General features: G+C 39.6%; 1 protein-coding gene across 1 annotated transcript; it reads left to right on the top strand.

Annotated features, from left to right (window-relative positions):
* The first annotated feature begins 876 nt into the window (after window positions 1–876).
* LOC135467019 (transmembrane protein 196-like) lies at window positions 877–16407 on the top strand. The gene is made up of 4 exons (XM_064744773.1): window positions 877–1454; window positions 4330–4386; window positions 14293–14556; window positions 15952–16407. Exons 1-4 carry the CDS (start codon window positions 1305–1307, stop codon window positions 16405–16407), a joined length of 927 nt encoding a protein of 308 aa, XP_064600843.1. The 5' UTR covers window positions 877–1304.
* Window positions 16408–17108: the final 701 nt, after the last annotated feature.

The raw sequence follows: 17108 nt of genomic DNA, 5'->3' as shown, positions 1-17108 counted from the left end.
TCATTTATTTCACTTTTCACCCGTACGCATGCGTTAACAGCATCTTCCGATGTTAAATAAATAGCCAACGTCATGTTGCTGGTCGCAAAGGTGGTAGATATTAGATGCAATAATGAAAAGCAACCATTAAATTACATCTCAAAACACAGGATTAAACTGTTTTAAGAAAACAATGCCAGAGGCATCTTCGCTGCTATTCTTCACTGCATTCTGGTCCGTGACATTGGTTTAATAATCATTTTACCATGTACTGCTATTCAGATATTTATTTTTCTCTCTGAGAATTTATTGTCGAAACTGCTTTTGACATACGTGTATATCGTGTTTTCAAATTTTAATACTCATTTGTCTGTGTGACAAAAACAATGAGCTCGTGTTGTAAACTGAGGATTGTCTCTGTAGACTGGTTGCTGCTTTTGGTTCTTTTTCGCTCTTGTATGAAGATTATCGTGTATGAAAGTAGCAAGTCCCAAAAGAGCGTTTGACGTCATCCCTAAAGCAAACACATTCTGAAAAAGAGGGCGTCTTTTCTTCATCTGTAAACTTTCATTATATAAATCTGCTTTAAGTGCACGTGGAATTGGGGTTTATTCTTAGCGAAATTCTTTTGTGAGACGAAAATTTGCGAATGTCTGCTGTAGTGGCTGGTCTCTGAAAACCGCCTGAAGAGAGCTTGTATCCACGGCGAGATTGAATGCGATTGGATCAATACGTTCTATGGACGCAGCATGTCTCTACCAGGCCACCAAGTAACCCATTACCTCCGTGCTTCCTGTCTGTTCGATCGACTACGTCAGTGGTCTCTGGAGCCAATACGCCACGTACTTTAACGACTCACCAAACTGCAGAAAGCGACCATAGAAGACAGTCGTGTTTTACAGCATACCCTACAATAGACCCTGAGACCAGCTACAGTGACGACGAAGCCTAGAGGTGGAATAGCCTTCGGGCTTAGTACTGACACCTTAACATGATGCAGACCGCAGTGGGCTGCAGAGGCATCCTCTAGTCAGCCTGGCGACGACGGTGCCGCTTATCCGGCAGTGCCAGAACAACGATAATCGACCGCATTTCAAATCAGGCTCCCGGCCAGCTGTAGAGTCCTGATCGACCGTATTTGCCTTGATGGAGAACGTCAGAGATGGAATTCCTTCAGACTTGTCGATTGTAAATTTGGAGGCTCAGCAGTAACGTGGAGATGTTGTAGTCTACCAGAAAGGTGCGAAAGGCCGGCGTCTTGGCAAGACTGGACTGATTGAGGGACACGTTAGGGATTCAGGGGACGCCAGATCCGCTCCCTCAAGATGATGCGGGTGATTGTTCTTGGCGTTCAGGGTATATCTGCCTTTCATGCATTCCTTGGACTGGTCAGCCTGTGTGTTGGCGTGGTATCTAGTATACAGGCTGAGGTCTGGCTGGCCCACAGTGTATCGCCGATATGGAGCGGTGGATTTGTAAGTATAACTCAATACTACTTCACCTCTACACCTGTACATATTTGCCCGCATGTTTGGTTGAAAACGTGGGTACACGTCACCTGATTTATAGAGCAGTCGCTGTACGGCCGTTGAGTATTTGCATGCAGATTTACAGTGGCATATTCATCAATAACATTGCTTTTAAAGAGATACCGTCATGTTGGCTTGCTCATCGACAAATATGTGCACCATGCCCGTCAGTTTTAATAATATTCTTCAAATTTATCTTTTGTCAACCCCAAAAACTGGTACAGACAACCTAACAGTACCCGCCATTTATTAAGGACCAAACAATTTCATGAAAAACCCTAAAGAATGTTTAACCATTATTGAATCCTCCAGTTACTAATATTCTGTCGTCTGAGCATTTTCATTCCCACTTAAGAATCCAATACAGTTTGACAGCAGTGATGCATGGGGCTAAGTTTTTTTCTCTGTGTGTAACAGCCTATTCAGAGAAACATTTTTTAGAAGATTGATTCTTCCTTTAAATCATGTGGATGTCATTTCAATGGTAATGTTTTAGAATATCATAAAAACAGAATACCATAAAAACAGAATACCATAAAAACAGGATACCATAAAAACAAAGTACCATAAAAACAGAATACTATAAAACAGAATACCAGAAAACAGAATACCAGAAAAACAGAATACCAGAGAAACAGAAACAAAGTTACACTTAAGGTAATCCTTAGTTTCATTCCATTTATCCACTTTGACGACCAACATGGAATTGCTAAGAAACACTTTTCTTTTATTTCGAGAGCAGACTAACTGACACTCTTGCTGAAGCTTTAACCGATAGAACACGAATTTGCATTCCATTCTTCATCTGAAAATGACAAATGAAGCCGGAAATTAGAAAAATGAAAATAGCCTTGGCAGGTTTCAAGATAAGCTTTTGCCAATCTCTATGATTGGATGTGCTTATTTTATGTTCCATACTGTAATAAAAGCGGAATATTGGAGATACAATAAACGTTTAGGTTTAGCTAAAAAACAGATGCTCCGCAGACATTGTTCATCAACAAATAATTACTACTTTAAGAATTATTCCTCTTCACGCACGAAACGATTACATTATGCCTTAGTATAGATCACCTGTTTGCTACACTGAATCTTGTAAATCCTCGTGTACAATATAAAAACAAAGCAAAAAATGCTTAAAAATATATAACTTAATGTCTCAATGAAGAATTGAAATGGCATGAATGATGTAGGTTTCAGTCCTTGTTGTTTTACTGATAACATCTGAGAAGTTTTCCTAGAAATGAAATGCGACTTCGTATTAACGCTGTGCAGGCATTCTAACAGTGTGATTGTGTGCACAAGGTTGATTACATGCCTTGTCTTATCTGTACAATATCATAACAAGCACTGCCGAGCCTTTGGGAGCTGAACAAACACAATGTGATAAAATAATAATATGCTTCAATTTCCCCCCGAGACTCGAACATCCGTGGCTATGGAACTATAACAAGGGATGCGCATTAATATTGAAAACGGTGGGGCTTTAATTCTACAGAGAGATTATATTCAGGAGAATTGTGCAGAGCTAGTTGTTGGTGGGATTCAGTGAACAGATAATAGTATAACGTTCTTAGTACACATCTAACCAAACATGCTCTATCACAAATTTCAGCATTCATCACCCAGTCAAGCACGCTCTAACACAAATCTCAGTATTCATCATCCATGTAAACACGCTCTAACACAAATCTCGCTATTCATCATCCATGTAAACACGCTCGAGCACAAATCTCAGTATTCATCTTCCATGTAAACACGCTCGAGCACAAATCTCGGTGATCATCTTCCATGTAAACACGCTCGAGCACAAATCTCGGTATTCATCATCCATGTAAACACGCTCGAGCACAAATCTCGGTGATCATCATCCATGTAAACACGCTCGAGCACAAATCTCGGTGATCATCTTCCATGTAAACACGCTCGAGCACAAATCTCGCTATTCATCATCCATGTAAACACGCTCGAGCACAAATCTCGGTATTCATCTTCCATGTAAACACGCTCGAGCACAAATCTCGGTATTCATCATCCATGTAAACACGCTCGAGCACAAATCTCGGTGATCATCTTCCATGTAAACACGCTCGAGCACAAATCTCGGTATTCATCATCCATGTAAACACGCTCGAGCACAAATCTCGGTATTCATCATCCATGTAAACACGCTCGAGCACAAATCTCGGTATTCATCTTCCATGTAAACACGCTCGAGCACAAATCTCGGTATTCATCTTCCATGTAAACACGTTCGAGCACAAATCTCGGTATTCATCATCCAACCAAACACGCTCCAACACAAATCTCGAAATTCAACACTCAGCCAAACATGCGATAAGTTAAGTGTAAACTTTCGCAACTATCCCGTAATACAAATGTGGACATTCGCCATGCACATTGGTTTAAAGTATGTCCATTCGTCGCTCAACCAAACATGTCATATGAGCAGTCATTAGCAGTCATTTTCAACCAAACATGCTACAGGGCATATATAAATAGTTATTACTTAACCAAACATGCTATAGAACATATATGAACAGTCATTATCCAACCAAAGAATACAAATGCACTCCTTGTTCATACAAGCATGCAAGAGATAAATGTCAAGTAGATATTCAGCTTGACATGCAAAACTGAACACTGTCAGCCCGCCAAACATGCGATAAGACAATGGTCAGCAGTCATCACCCTGCCAAATATGCAGTAAGATAAAAGTGAACAGTCATCTCTTCATTTTTTAGAACAACAGAATGGTGCAATGTCGTGGCATATCCAAGTTATGGGTAATGAAACAGCTTGTCGTTTTATTATCTTGCAGTTTTTGATCACTGGTATTCTGGGGTTTCTTTGTTCCAAGAAGAAAACCGCGTATCTGGTAAGTAGACCTACTCATCTATTTGTCGTCACCTGATTATGTTATAGTGCATCTTGAGAGAAGTAATGGCATATCTCTCAGGGACATTGTCAACATCTACATTGTAGCACGTCACTGAGGTGTGGGTGAAAAACAGCTGAGTAGGTACATCTCAGTTGGATAATTAATTAGCGTGGGTGGGGGAATTAGAATTCAGCGTGCTGAAGGTGTGTTATTGACGTACAACCATGATATAGGTCCGGACCAAGCGTGTGACAATTTTTATATTGGCCTGCTTGAATTTCTGCTCCATGGCTGACAACAAAACATGGGAAACTCCGAATAGTGAAGTCAGTATACTTGGTATTCTATATTTCACAATAACTATGTAGCCATCATAATATACCTGCAGATGGCGACAAAGGTGCGCCGAAATATTTATTTATTTATTTATTTATTTGATTGGTGTTTTAGGCCGTACTCAAGAATATTCAGTTATACGACGGCAGCCAGCATTGGTGTGGAAGGAAACCGGAGAAACGCACAACGAAATACTGAATACCAATTATGTTGACTTCAGAATTCGGAGTTTCCATTGTTTTGTTTTACACAAAATTGATCAAAGTCATAGTTCTTTTTTTCACCCTTAACCTATGCTTTCTAAGAAATAAGCATATTTAAGCATTAACTTAAGGCTACTTTTTAACGCGCAGCAATATGAAGTTCTGGAAATGTAGCTGGTGGCTCCAAAAATAATTCATCCTGATCCATTGGTAACGAGCCGTTTTCCCAGCCTGTGTGAGTATGGTTATTGGTGTGACTGGGGACAGTCGTTGAGGCTGATGCTGAAGACACACATCTATATGTACCTGAGATCTCAGTTGGGCGATGTAGACCCAAATACGTCATCGGCCTTTCCATCCGCTTTAGCAGACGCCTAGCCGTCAAAAAGTTTGATTGTTACAGTGCTTTATTCTTCATTTTGGCGCATGGTATATTCCTATATGACAAAACAGGTCACACGAGACATGGATTCAATCCCAGTATCGATCACGAAATTTTAAAGATTTTCCTGCTTCAGTTTTTCTCAAGACTCTGGTAGTAAGAAGCAGTGGATGGCTCTCTCTTGTACGGTACGCTCTGGCATCTTGCCTTACCTTAATTGCACCAATATGACGCATGTCACTCGTGGAAACGTCTCATAAGTTGGTAGTTACTTTACTCCGGACACTCCCATTTCCTCCACGCCAAAAACCAAATGATTGTCGTTATGTAAGAGTGAAAAATAATTGTGTATCGCGTTAAACAACAATCAAAATGAGAAAGCGTTCGAGTAGCAATACGTTCCCCAGAGCCCTGTTTGCTAATATCTGCTTTTAGGGATTTGCATTGTGTTAACTGATGTGAACTTCCCGCTGTTTGTGACACTGCTCCACTATGTTTTGTCAGGTCAACTTACGGCTGGCTGACATATGACGTAAATTGAACCACTCCAATCCGTCAACAAATATGCGACTTTAACATGCAGTGAACAGTCTGCGAACTGCATGGGATAGGCTGGAATACTTAGTAATCTAAGTATGTCCACCCACATCAAAGGCAGAAAATGACAAACAAAATTATTTTATTTCACTGAATAATAAAAAATGATGTGTGCTAATTTCTGTAAAGATCCGAATAACCCACATGACAATTTTGAGATTAGAATCATACTGTATTAAAATCAGATATTGTCTAAACTAGTTTTTCGATTTCTGGGTAAGCCAGCTTTTTGCGTGTTACCACAAATCCTTCTACTTTGCATTATAAACTAGGTAACCCACCGGTAATCTCTGCTCTCATCCCTACTTATTTTGCTTTATGTGACTGCACCTATACGCCGTCCAACCGTCGGCTTAAAACGTCCAGGATTAAGGAGGTGTACGAATGTTGTTCTTATTATAAAGCGTTAGTTGTCTTGTAGCCCTATTGGAGATGGTTATGCATGGATCTCTACTCGTTACCAAGGGAACATCACGTGACACGGCGTGGTGTCTGCTTTGTTAACCACGTCCTAATCAAGGCAATACAATACAAGAAACTGGACGACCGATATGTATTGTGTTCCATTAGTGTACGGGAATGTACAGAGAAAAGGGACGATCTCTGGGGACCAGATCTCATATTGTGTGCACAACAATGACTATTGTCTATGTTAAGCACCTATATACAGTGTTATACAATTAATATTCTACTCATGCCCTCAGCCTATTCGTAGCTCATGAACTGATATGCCCTTGTATTTATTTATTGGTGTATTACGCCGTACTCAAGAATATCTCATACGACGGCCGTCAGCATTATGGTGGGAGGAAAGCGGGCAGAGCCCGGGGAAACCCACGACCATCCGCAGGTAGCTGAAAGACCTTCACGGCCGGAGAGGAAGCTAGCATGGGCTGGACTTGAACTCACAGCGACCGCATTAGTGAGAGGCTCCTGGGTCAATACGCTGCGCTAGCGCGCTAACCAACGTTATGCCCGTGTAGTGTGTCATGAGATTACTGTCAAGGAATTTAACACGACTCCGATCTAAACGTTTACTCAAACTCACCTCCGTTATTAAGAAATGAGTAGGCCTATATATCCCTAACGGCTACAATTCTCCAGGACAGCCAATTAGAGGAATAGGAGACTGACTGGACGCTTATCTACATATGTATCTTGTATCCAGAGGTCAAGGGGGTCAAGAATCGAACAAATTATCCTAGTTTTCAGGGCACTTTATACCATTCCGGATATGACATGCAAGTTCGTCCCAGTCATTGATCTAGGTCACACACACTTGGTATTCATCAGATGCAAGATTCAAGCGATGTATATTAATACGAAACAAATTTGATAGCATCGAGCAATTCGTGTTAACCGAGGTTTACCGTAATATGATATCCGCCTGCGGTTTTAAGTCGGGAGTTTTGGCAGGTAGCTGAACAAGCTCGGTGGTTTACTATGAGCTCTCCTGCTTCCCCCACAAAAAATTCTGACCGCCGTCATATCAGTGAAAAACTCGTGAGTACAATGTTAAACTCCAGTAAAGTCATCATAATAATTTCTACAATATATAACTAAATGAAAAAGAATTTCAATGAAAGAAGATCACCGATTACTACACACTAGTGTCATAGTTTTTAAAATGGCATGTTGAAAACAATTTTAGGTCCCCTCATCTTATATCAGAATTTTTCTTATACTAAGCCTTCAAGGTAAGTGTTTCATTTATATTTTCTATATTTTCCATACATACAAGTTCATTTATTAGAGGTTTTCCAATGTATTGCAAACGTATGTATAAATTAATCCTCGTCTGAAAAACTTTTTTCATTATTAATTCGCTGAGGAAACCCACGACCTTTGGCAGGTTGCTGCAAAACATTCCCTCATACGGCCTGAGAGGAAGCCAGCATGAGTTGGACTCATAGCGACCGCATTGGTGAGAGGCTTCTGGGTCATTACGCTGCGCTAACTGAGCCACGGAGGCCCCCAATTTATATATTAGTGTGTTTGATTATAAATTTCTAGGTTTCATTTCTGTGACAATTTGTGGTTGGTCCGCCTTTTCGAAAGCCATCGTTATTAACTGCAATCGAGTTCAAACCGTGATCAAATCAATTGGCGAAGTCCCGGCAGGAGTACGGTCACGTATAACCTGATTCTGTCAATATGGAAAAAAAAAAACATAACCTTGATTATGTATAATCATTATTACTTCTTTGCCGAGCACCTGCTATTGCCATCAGCATATTATAGTCACAGTTGACCGGAGTTCGCTGTGAACAATAATGCAGCGAAAAAAGACGTAAATATCGCACGCATATCTAAATGTCAGGGTTAAACAGTAAGTGGGAAAGCTTTTTGTCCCTGTTAGCAGAGACAATCAAATAAGGTGGCGTTTAGGCGTCAGGAGGAGAAAAACAGAGGTCTGGTTCATTAATAATCGATAGCCAGCGGTCATCATTGGCGTGACTGGTTAACTTTATTATATTTTTTTTCGCAGAGCGCAAGAAATGAGTTCTTCGGGCACATGCAAATTTGAGGCTGGTCTGTCATTTTTTCTTTCAATTTGGTACGACTGGAAATAAATTAGACTGTCATTTACAGTTAAATTTTGCGCAAAATTATGCGGAAAATAATACAATAAATTTCGAACTCATGTGGACGGCATGTTAAATCCATATGTACAGTTTTCATTCGGAGTCACGTGGATAATGTGTCTAATGCCTTGTAATAAACGGAATTGATAAGCATCAATAAGTCTCAACTCTTAATGAGTTAAAGCTCAAAACTCTAATATATGTATAGCGATGACGTAGCAAACATAACAACACAGGAAACACATGGACTGTTTTTCACCGCAGGTGATTTTTTTAAATTGCATGTCAGTAAAAGAATAAATTTATAGCCGTCTTCCATTCATTGAAACGCTTCACCTAGTAAATGATGAATAGTTAGCTGTTGTGACGTAGTTACAAAAGCAAGACTCTGTTGCCGCCTGAGAAGTTCAAATATAATCCCTCGAACAATCAACTGTTAAAGTAAACAAGGCTTCGGTTTAAAAGATTGGTTAGAATGCAGATCCATCATGCGTATCGGCTTGTCGACACCCATCACACGCGAAAATCAGCAGGCCAGTGTTTGCGAACCAATAAAGCGTGCCTTCAACGTCTATGGTAAAAATAAGAATCATTATGGGGAAAATTACTTTTGATGAGAGTGACAGAGGATTATTTGTTATCTTCGGACACATTACTGACCAAAAGAAACTTTCATTGATTACAATCTGACATTTTTCATCTCGCCTTGTCGAGGCTGTCGCTCATGGTCTGTGCAGAATAAGCCAGGGACGCCTGGGCTTAATCAAGTCCCAGACCGAAAGATGATACTATTGATTTATCCCCGGCACTCTGACGCTGACATCACTCCAGCAAGCATCGCCGGAATCAGCTTACTACTGCATCCATCTCGTCCACATCGTCTAGCCTAGTTTGGAATGTAAATTGAGCGAAAGCCAACGATCGTTCATCAGTATGATAAGGCGACAGTATCAGCATATGGAAAATTAAACATGCTATAGTGCTAAATGTTTCGGTCAGATACGATACTTCGTCTTAATACTGTACACAGATACATGCTATAGGTCAGTTCTTACACGCTGACTTGGTCTATGTTGTTACAAATAACATTCACTCATCCCAAAGAGAGGTGCGTTTGTTACTGATGAAAAACTTTTACGAAAGTTCTATGCCGTGTCTTAATGTTCCATCTCAAAAGTCCTGCCTTGTGTTCGTCTGCGGTTTGTGAAACTCTTTTTATATACTAAGCATCTCAAATATCTGGGAATACGAGTATCAAATTGTCCTTTATCTTCTAAACGCCTTTGTTAAACAGCAAATTTCCATGGCAACAAACAAATCTCCAAGCCAAATCTCTGTTCAACATTATACCTGTAGGCAAGCAATCAATCTACAATTTGCCTCAGAAAGGCTATTAGATTACTGTCTATTAACAATCAGATGTTTGCCAGGTATTCTATAATCCATTGCTTTATGTAAGATTACTGCTCAAATAAGAATAACTAATATTCTTTCTATGCATTTGTGGCATATTGGAGAGTTAATTTACCTCACATCATTTTCTCGCCCTTCTAGTTCTATAACGATTTCCAGTGCAATGTAATATATCGGTAAACAGGTAAAGGTGATAGGAAGGCTAATCGATGGTTATTACTTGGATTATGTAATATGGAAACCCCATTAAGCTCAGTGTTATATTAACTATTCTTGTTCATTACTTACCGTTTGTCACCTTTTGCCGTTTGCTCGCCAGGCTTTGTCTCTGTAATCATATCAGGTTTTGGCCAATATTAATTTGGATGCACGCACTCAGTTTTGGATGTTGATTTACAACTCACCCCGCAGACATCTGAAGTCGAATTATGAGGTCGAAAAAGGAATTGTTTGTGAAATAATCCAAACCACATTTTCCTAATAGAATGACTGGTGGATAGGCAATGCAAGGGTAACGCGACTTTTATTTATCACTTTATAGCATCTATCCAACAACGATTGCGATACATATTTTTATTTGTTTGTTTTTAAACGCCATACTTAAAGAACAAGACAGCATCTGGCTAAAACATATTTCAGTCGAAATATATAGAATTCTAAAAAATATCATACTTATTTTGTATTATTTTAATGAGATTTCAGAGTAAAGCATGTAGAACAAAATGACAATACTGCACAAATGGCTGGTGTGATTCGAAGCAGACACCTTTTTGTCCAGCCAAACACGTTGCTATCAGATTGCGCGGCCAAAGGTGTAACGTAGCCTTTACCCTTTAACTCCATGAAGTGACATATGATAATGCAGAACTAAAACATCATTTTGAGATCGTTTTCTTCTGTCAGACAGAAGCATACAGGCACGGCTCAAACCCCATTCAACTCTCCAGTACACCATATGCCTACTAATACACGCTGTTCAAATCATACAAATACCTTTTTTCGTTCATTTTACCGTTCAGTCAGTAGTTTCTGAATAACAAAAATCAGAGTCAGCGAAAAATTCATTAGGGATGCCGAACGTTGATGGGAATGAGAAGACGGCATATCATCGGACAATGCTTCAAAGTAATTAAATCCTATGATATAATTTTTTCTCTCTAACTTTATGAGAATTGAAGAATTTAAATTTTGCTCCTTTGTCTTTCTTGGATACAAGAGATGATTTTTTTTCTGTTTTCTTAATACAGTAAAATTATTGAAACAGAGTTTCAATCCGAGGTGCTTCCTCTGACATCCGCGATAACTAGGTCAGCACTGCTCTCATCTTAGAAGTTACCACTACAAAACTGAAGTATAAAATCCAGCGACAGTCCCGTGCTTAGATCACCCTCGATGGTGCTTAGATTTATTTCCATTTGTTTCAGAATTGAGCATGAATTCAGTTGTACAACAATCCTATTGTAATTTTTTAAATATTTAATAGGGGTCAAAGTCGCCAGCACAAGCGTTCGGGAGGCTACGACCTGAACCAGGAATACCCCGGTCGTGCATATGATGCTCAAACTGCACATGATATAGCAAGCTTACTGTATGAACAGTTCAAACAATGAAAGAAATATTTTTCCAGTGTGCCCAGTTTCCGAGAAAACTACTCGTCACATCCACCTTCATCGCCGAAGTCCACAACTTTTATCTGCTCTAGGCTACTGCTTTGTCTATAATACGGAATATAACTGCGACGTTAGAGAGCTAGAGTAAATGTGACGTCACCTTGTTCTCGATAATGGAGATGTCCTGAAGCTGTGTTAAGAGGAAGTTTCACTAAAGTTTCATTGGGTCGAAAAAAAATCTAAAAAAATATTGAATGTTTAAGATACTTTGAATGGTAGTCTTTAGCCAGGTGCTGTCTTTCACTAAGAATGTTCCACTTACACCATGGCGTTCATTTTTTTATGAGAGAATGGAATTCTATGATTTTGGCACCTTACGTTTCATTATGATTACAAGACAAGCACCTCAAACCCACCAATAGACAGACAAAGAGACTGACGCACCTATTTTGTCACAGTTAAAATGTTGTGACGTATTTTAAAAGATGCGTTTGCCTGATTACCGCTAACCGGTCCGCCGCTATTTTAGTGAGGCATTGTTTTATCGCGACCACAAATATTGCGAGGTATTCGAAAAAATGTTTATGTGTCATTACCTCTAAGCAATCCGCGACTATTTTAGCGAGGTATTGCTTTGTCGCAGCTACAAATGTTGACAGGTATTTGAAAAGGGTACTGACCAATCCGCAACTATTTTAGTGAGATATTGTTTTGTCGCAGCTACAAATGTTGCCAGGTATTTGAAAAGCTTGCTTTTGTGTCATTTACCGCTAACCGATCCGCGACTGTTTTATCGAGGTGCTGTTTTGTTGCAGCTACAAATGTTTCGAGGTATTTGAAAAGATGCTTTTGTGTCATTACCGCTAACCAATCCGCGAGTATTTTAGCCAGGCGTTGTTTTGTCGCAGCTACAAATGATGCCAGGTATTTGAAAAGGGTACTGACCAATCCGCAACTATTTTAGCTAGGCATTGTTTTGTCACAGCTACAAATGCTGCCACGTATTTGAAAAGAACGCTTTCCGATCCGGAATTATTTCAGCCAAGCATTGTTTTGTCGCAGCTACAAATTTTGTGAGGTATTTGAAAAGAAAGTCATATTTCTCCCTCATTAAAACTAACGGATCCTACGGCACGGCCACTGAACTCGTTTTCAAACAGAAAATCAGCTGTTTACACCAGCTCTGAGATCTGCCTTTGCTTTGGGTGAACCAGACGATGTGTATAAATGAGAATCCTAAGGCGAATCAAGATCATGTTCCCTCGAGGGTTAGGTTTCAGCTGGGGTTGACAGCGGTCAACAGGAAGCTCTTTACGGTGGGTGTCACATTCCCCCCCAGCAATACCTAGCATGAATTCGCACTGGGCCGTTATCCCTTAGACAATATACAACCACCATCCATTATTAAATGTCTTTAGACACTGAGTAGGAGAGAAACTGTGTGTGATGCCCAAGAAAACAAATTTACAACCGCTTAATCAATATCATTGCAGCTAGACACATTTGACGCTTTATACTCGATCGCATTGGGCTTACCCGACTTGAGTGTGGCAAACCTTCTTGGCTCTTGTGCTAACTGTTACCAGGGAGACACGAGACACCCAGCTCGTGATCCGGTACTATAACACCTGCATGAGGCCTTGTTTAAAGCATCGAAGTCATCAACCGCTTGTTACATGGAGAGTGGTTATTTTGATTTAGGGCACTGACTGACCGAGGGAGCTGATGTTTTGTGATTTAGTATAGTATTTCCTAGCCTTTGGTAAATTAAGTAGCAGGAATGAATACAGCTCACGCCGATTCGGCCACAACCTGAAGTTTAGCATCCAGACTTTTCTCAGGTATCAGATATCTGGCAATGGGGCGGTGGTTTCGTCCATACTTTGTCTCGTTTCCGTCAATGGTAAACATGATCACAAACATGTTAATGAATCAATGATTTATTTATTTGACTGAATACACTTGAGCACGGCGCAAAACATCAATCAAATAAATAAATAAATATTTATTTGATTGGTGTTTTACGCCCTACTCAAGGATATTTCACTTATTCCACACAGCATGGGAGAAAACCGAGGCGAATTAATGAATCACTGCAAGAGTAATCTATATTTATTATTTATTTGATTGGTGTTTACGCCGTGCTCAAAAATATTTCACTTATACAACGGCGACCAGCATTATGGTGGAATAAAATTGGACAGAATTAATGAATCATTGCAACAGTAATCAAATAAATGGTTACATATTTCAACCTGTGCTTGTGTTTGGCTACATTTAAAGGTTGTTATGAACCTCCATGAAAACATTGGTTAGCCTTGCCAATATTTGTTTCTTTGAAAGTTTAGTGTACATATAACTTGTATCATAATGACAAATGTTTTAATAATGGTACGGTATTATTCCACACGTATCGAGTTTCAATACCCGTGAAGAAATGGCTTCCTGTTGGTGTCAATGGAAATTTATAAGCAAGGTAGTGGTTGGGCCATATTAATAATGAGAGGTCGACGACCCTCGTGTGACCATCTGCGCAGCCTTATGTTTGCTGAGGACCACTTTACATGTACATTCCACATGTATTGTTGGGCATATTTGTACGTCAGATATGGGAAAGTTTATCTGTAACTTTACCCTGGGCACACTACATTCTCCCACCCAATGAAATTTATCACTGTTGTATAAATGAAAAATTCTTCAATATGACATTTTATAAGAATTAAATAAATGAATAACGTACCAAGTACTAATAATTTTTACAATTTTTTATGTTTCAGATAATGTGCTTGACAGCTTTTTCGGTGGTCTCCTTGGTGACGGCTGTGGTCAGCATCCAGTTGCTGAGACTGGGGCTGGTCAACCACACGACGGACGGACATACATTCCAGAAAGAGCATAAAGACGTGCTGATAATCATTGCTTTGGTGGCTGCCGGCACCGAATGCATTGTATGTCTCATTTCCACTATCTTCAGCTGCCGGATGGCAAAAGCCGTGAAGAAAGAACTATTTAAACAGAGGGATGGCATGTTCCACGTGAAGGTACTAGGTCAAAAAGACATTGTTGTCATAACTAAGCCTCTTGTGGATAGAGAGGACATTACCACCGTATGATTCACCTATAAAGGACATTGCAAAATCTGTCTCACTATTTTGTGACGTTTCTCGTCGGTTGTAAAAAAAAACATAAAAAGAAAACAAGGGTTTGTGCAGCGCCATTGACGTTGTTTGTTACGTTGACGTTTCGTAATGTTCCGTGTATTCGGGTGAGCCTTGTGACTGTTCTCGCCTCAACGGCGAGTCATTCACCCATTCCATCTGACTATTGTTCGTGTGGTCACGTGATCATTCAGTCGTTGCCTAATTGGTAAAAACTGACGGAGATTTCACATTGTTTGTTATGAAAGTTTTTGTGTAACACGATATTTGTACAAATAAACTCTATTTATGTGGTCATCTGGCGTTGTATCATCTGGAAGGGTGTAGTCTCTGTAGTTGTTCACAAAATGTTGGTTCTTGCAGTGCAAAGGATTTGTTGGAAATGCTAAACAAAACAGTTAGCAGTTTAAACCTGTAAATAATCTGGATGGAAATTTATGTTTGATTCATTGCCAAAGGCTTTGTCTTGTAACGTTTTCCTGCTACGGTAGTGAAACTCGCTGCAACCTTCTCACTGATAAGCTTGACACGTGGTAAACACAAACGAAAACTTTGTGAAAAAATACGTTAGCTGACGAAACCTAAAGTAAGAGTGATTGTTGAGTATCATATTGCAGAATATATATATTTTCTCTTATTCTTTTATTTTTTTATATTTTGCATAAATTTACCACATTTTGTAACAGTTGAGTAAATATGGTTTGTAAATGATAGAAAAATATATCTATAAGGGTACAGAAACTTTTTCGCCTGAAGGAGTGACACTTTTTTGATATCAGTTAGGCGTGGAATACTAACAGTAAAAGCGAATTAAATGACACAAGTGCGTTGTAGAGGAAGAAGGCTATGGGCCTTATGGTTTGAAAATGTCAACACCGTGTCCCCACAAAATTGGGAACAAAACATACAGAATAATAAGAACTGTATAGATCTCTGAAAAACAAAAGCGATCTACGTTCAGGTATGACATAGTTTAATTAACGTTCTCCAAAAAATCCTATAAAACAGACATTTGATCTGTGTAGAACTTGATTTTTTCAGACTGTAAATTAATGGTTCAATGAATATTTTCTGATTGAAATCTTTTCCACGCATCAGAAATACATCAAAAACAGCAAGCAGAAATAAAGGCATACAAGTGATAAAGGGACTGTTCATTACGATATAACAGGTGAAAACATCAACTTTACTGTGATACTTATGTATGCTATGACAATTCCACTTTAAACATCTTTGTATCAGAAAACTAGTTTCCTAACATTTGCTGTTTCCGTGCAGGAGGACGTGGAAGACCAGAATTACACGGCCGAAAGCTCAATAGCTTTTGACAATCTCAGTGTGGAGGCGCGTCAGCTGGGAATTGAGGGCCAGGAATACGCATTGGGCAGCCATGTTCATGACGTCACTGGGTCAAGCCACTACCAAGAGGAATCTCCGCAAGCTGTGGCTGAAGTTATCTCCGAAACCATGGAGAATATAGATGACGTCGAAATAGGCGACGATTTTAGACAAGAGCCAAAACCTGAAAACAGTTATGAAAACGAGGACATTCATTATGCGACGGGTGACATGTACTTGCCAAGTGCGGATAATGTGACGTCAGTCCACTTGGATGACATCAACCTTGGTGTTTCAGAGAGAAAAAATAGCGAAGTACATTCTCTAACTCCCCGGCAGTCAGTTTCACGCCAGGCTTCCCAAGGTTCCATCGACGTGCCGGAAGTGGACACGTAATTACGTTTCCCGCCAAATCGCTCAGTGTCATTTATTATTTTTTATTATTATCCCTCAAGTATTTTCGACGTATTTAGGCCTACTGTTTCAACGGGAAATGTTTTCAAAATTGATGGTTGTGATTGCAGTGACTTTGTGCCTTTGGCTGAAATGGCGAAAGAACATCTACAGCGTCTTTTTATTCCGTCCAGAAACTACATTGGAATGTGAATATGAACGTACACAGACTTTGGTGAAAATGACACAATGCAGGATGATGCTGATAAAATGTATAAACTAGTACTTTCATGAGAAATCATTACCAGTATACCTCTATACTTATAACGCAATGAACTTCATAAATGAAGTATCGCAAGGGGAGCTGGACAGACCGTAGCATTTCAAATACTTTCATTTTATTGTTTTATTGTTATATTAGGTAATTCTTAAACAAATCATAGTCCAGAAATAACCAAGGTTTTGGCCCCGAATCTCGGAATGTAGACCCCAACCCGGCTCGTTAAACCGGGATGTGTGATGAACCAAGTTGCATCCACACAAACTAGGCGTTATGTTTCAAAAACGGCAGACTTAGATAAAGAGTTAGGAAAGATGAAATGAATAGCTTTATATTATAGAGCAAATAGCGCAAGACCCATCATAGTAACTCCCGAAGGGATTTCACTTCAATTGCAATGTTGTAAACTTGCATCTACAGTTTT

The sequence above is a fragment of the Liolophura sinensis genome, chromosome 6 (genome assembly GCF_032854445.1).
Source record: "Liolophura sinensis isolate JHLJ2023 chromosome 6, CUHK_Ljap_v2, whole genome shotgun sequence".
Classification (NCBI taxonomy): Eukaryota; Metazoa; Mollusca; class Polyplacophora; order Chitonida; family Chitonidae; genus Liolophura; species Liolophura sinensis.
Note: the sequence above shows the minus strand (reverse complement) of the source record. Positions and strands in the feature narration are given on the sequence as shown.

Coding starts and splice junctions, on each gene's coding strand:
- LOC135467019 (XM_064744773.1), top strand. CDS start 1,305: ATGATGCGGGTGATTGTTCTTGGCGTTCAGGGTATATCTGCCTTTCAT. Junction 1,455..4,329: donor CGATATGGAGCGGTGGATTT/GTAAGTATAACT, acceptor ATTATCTTGCAG/TTTTTGATCACTGGTATTCT. Junction 4,387..14,292: donor AGAAGAAAACCGCGTATCTG/GTAAGTAGACCT, acceptor TTTATGTTTCAG/ATAATGTGCTTGACAGCTTT.